The following is a 1,493-nucleotide window of genomic DNA, read 5'->3' on the forward strand; positions in this document are numbered from 1 at the left end:
ATATAGTAAAATAACATGGTTAGTTTGGGTTAGGTTAAAATTTTATTTATCCATTTTGGACTTACATTACAAACTTTATTGTCTACCATATATCTAATAATTTTTTTTTATTTGAAGATAGCATACAATGTGTTTGGCAATCCGATCACTGATGAAACTCTAAAAGGCATGCCTGAATATGAAGGAAAGACAATAAGACGTCAAGATAGAGCACATGTACTCGCACTTGGATAAAGATAAAAATGCTCGAGAGATTATGTGGAAGGATTGAAAAAACAATGGGGAACTGGAGTCTCCACTCTTTGCTTAATTTACAATGCTACTGGCGATCCCATAGATTTTTTGTTACCGATCATAGTTGGCATGGTCATATTGGACCTGGTCCTTATCCAACTCGGATTGAAAATGGTCAATGGGGTGGCTTCCTTCATGTCGAAACTTCCGGAACAGCCACAGGTTCTTCTGCTGCTGTCGTATATCGTGGTGTAAATAATAATGGCCAACATTGCGATTGGATGGCAGCATGGTCCAACCCTTGGAATCGATCGACTTCCGACAATACGGTCAGCAAAATTGATAGTTTTTCTTTTCCATTTCATTTGCTTTCTTAACTTTTTAAACTTTTATTTTAGTTTTTGAATCTGTAGAAATGAAATTTAAATTATTAAAAAAATGAGATAGCAGTAAAGTGAATAAAACAACAATTTCATTTGCTTCCTAAACCCTTTTTTGTAGATATATATATTTTGAAGTTCATGTATTGTTGTGTTTTGTAGGCATATACTGAGATACGAGAAGAAGGGCAATATATTATACGACGAAGGACAATTGGAATTACATCTCTAATTTATTATATGAATCGGGTCTTTCTGATTCAGACAGCAGGAATGGGTGTGTATCAGATGTAATCACAGGAAGTGATAACAGTCCCATATTTGAAGGAATATTTACTCTTGCAAATGCTTAATGCTTCTCTTCATGTGCACCTTTGAAAATTTATGTTTGATCATATACTTACAAATAAGTTCCGTACTCATAAGTAATTAATGGAGAAAAATGCAGTTAATATATAATCTTGGTGAGCATGTTCATAAATAAAGTGCTCTTATCATTTCAGCTCCACCTCCATTATTCCCTTATCTGTCATCAACAACTCTGCAAAATCTACTCAAAACCCAAAAACACAAAACCGCCATAAAGCAATTATACCTCCAAACACAGATTATATACAAAGCGGATTCTCAATAATAGTCTACATGTTTTCCATCTGTTCGTTCTACTGTTCATGTCATATACATATTGCATAGAAAACACGAATGACGTTTAAGTATTGTTATGTTTTGTTGCTCCCATTTCTTTTATTTATTTATATAATTTAACTGGAAGATAAGTTGTTTTGGTTTGTTTGGATTCTGCTGGTTTTTCTCGGGTTGGTTCTGCAGCGGGCTATTCTAACTAAACCTTATCGCATTAGTTGAGGTATGTTCATCACT

At 34.0% G+C, this 1,493-nt stretch overlaps 1 protein-coding gene across 1 annotated transcript; it reads left to right on the top strand.

The window, feature by feature from the left end:
* Positions 1-256: 256 nt before the first annotated feature.
* On the top strand, positions 257-1,073 carry LOC116403303 (23 kDa jasmonate-induced protein-like). The gene is made up of 2 exons (XM_031883951.1): positions 257-563; positions 777-1,073. Exons 1-2 carry the CDS (start codon positions 279-281, stop codon positions 906-908), a joined length of 417 nt encoding a protein of 138 aa, XP_031739811.1. The 5' UTR covers positions 257-278; the 3' UTR covers positions 909-1,073.
* The last annotated feature ends 420 nt before the right edge of the window (positions 1,074-1,493 follow it).

Source organism: Cucumis sativus, chromosome 4 (genome assembly GCF_000004075.3).
Source record: "Cucumis sativus cultivar 9930 chromosome 4, Cucumber_9930_V3, whole genome shotgun sequence".
Lineage (NCBI taxonomy): Eukaryota > Viridiplantae > Streptophyta > Magnoliopsida > Cucurbitales > Cucurbitaceae > Cucumis > Cucumis sativus.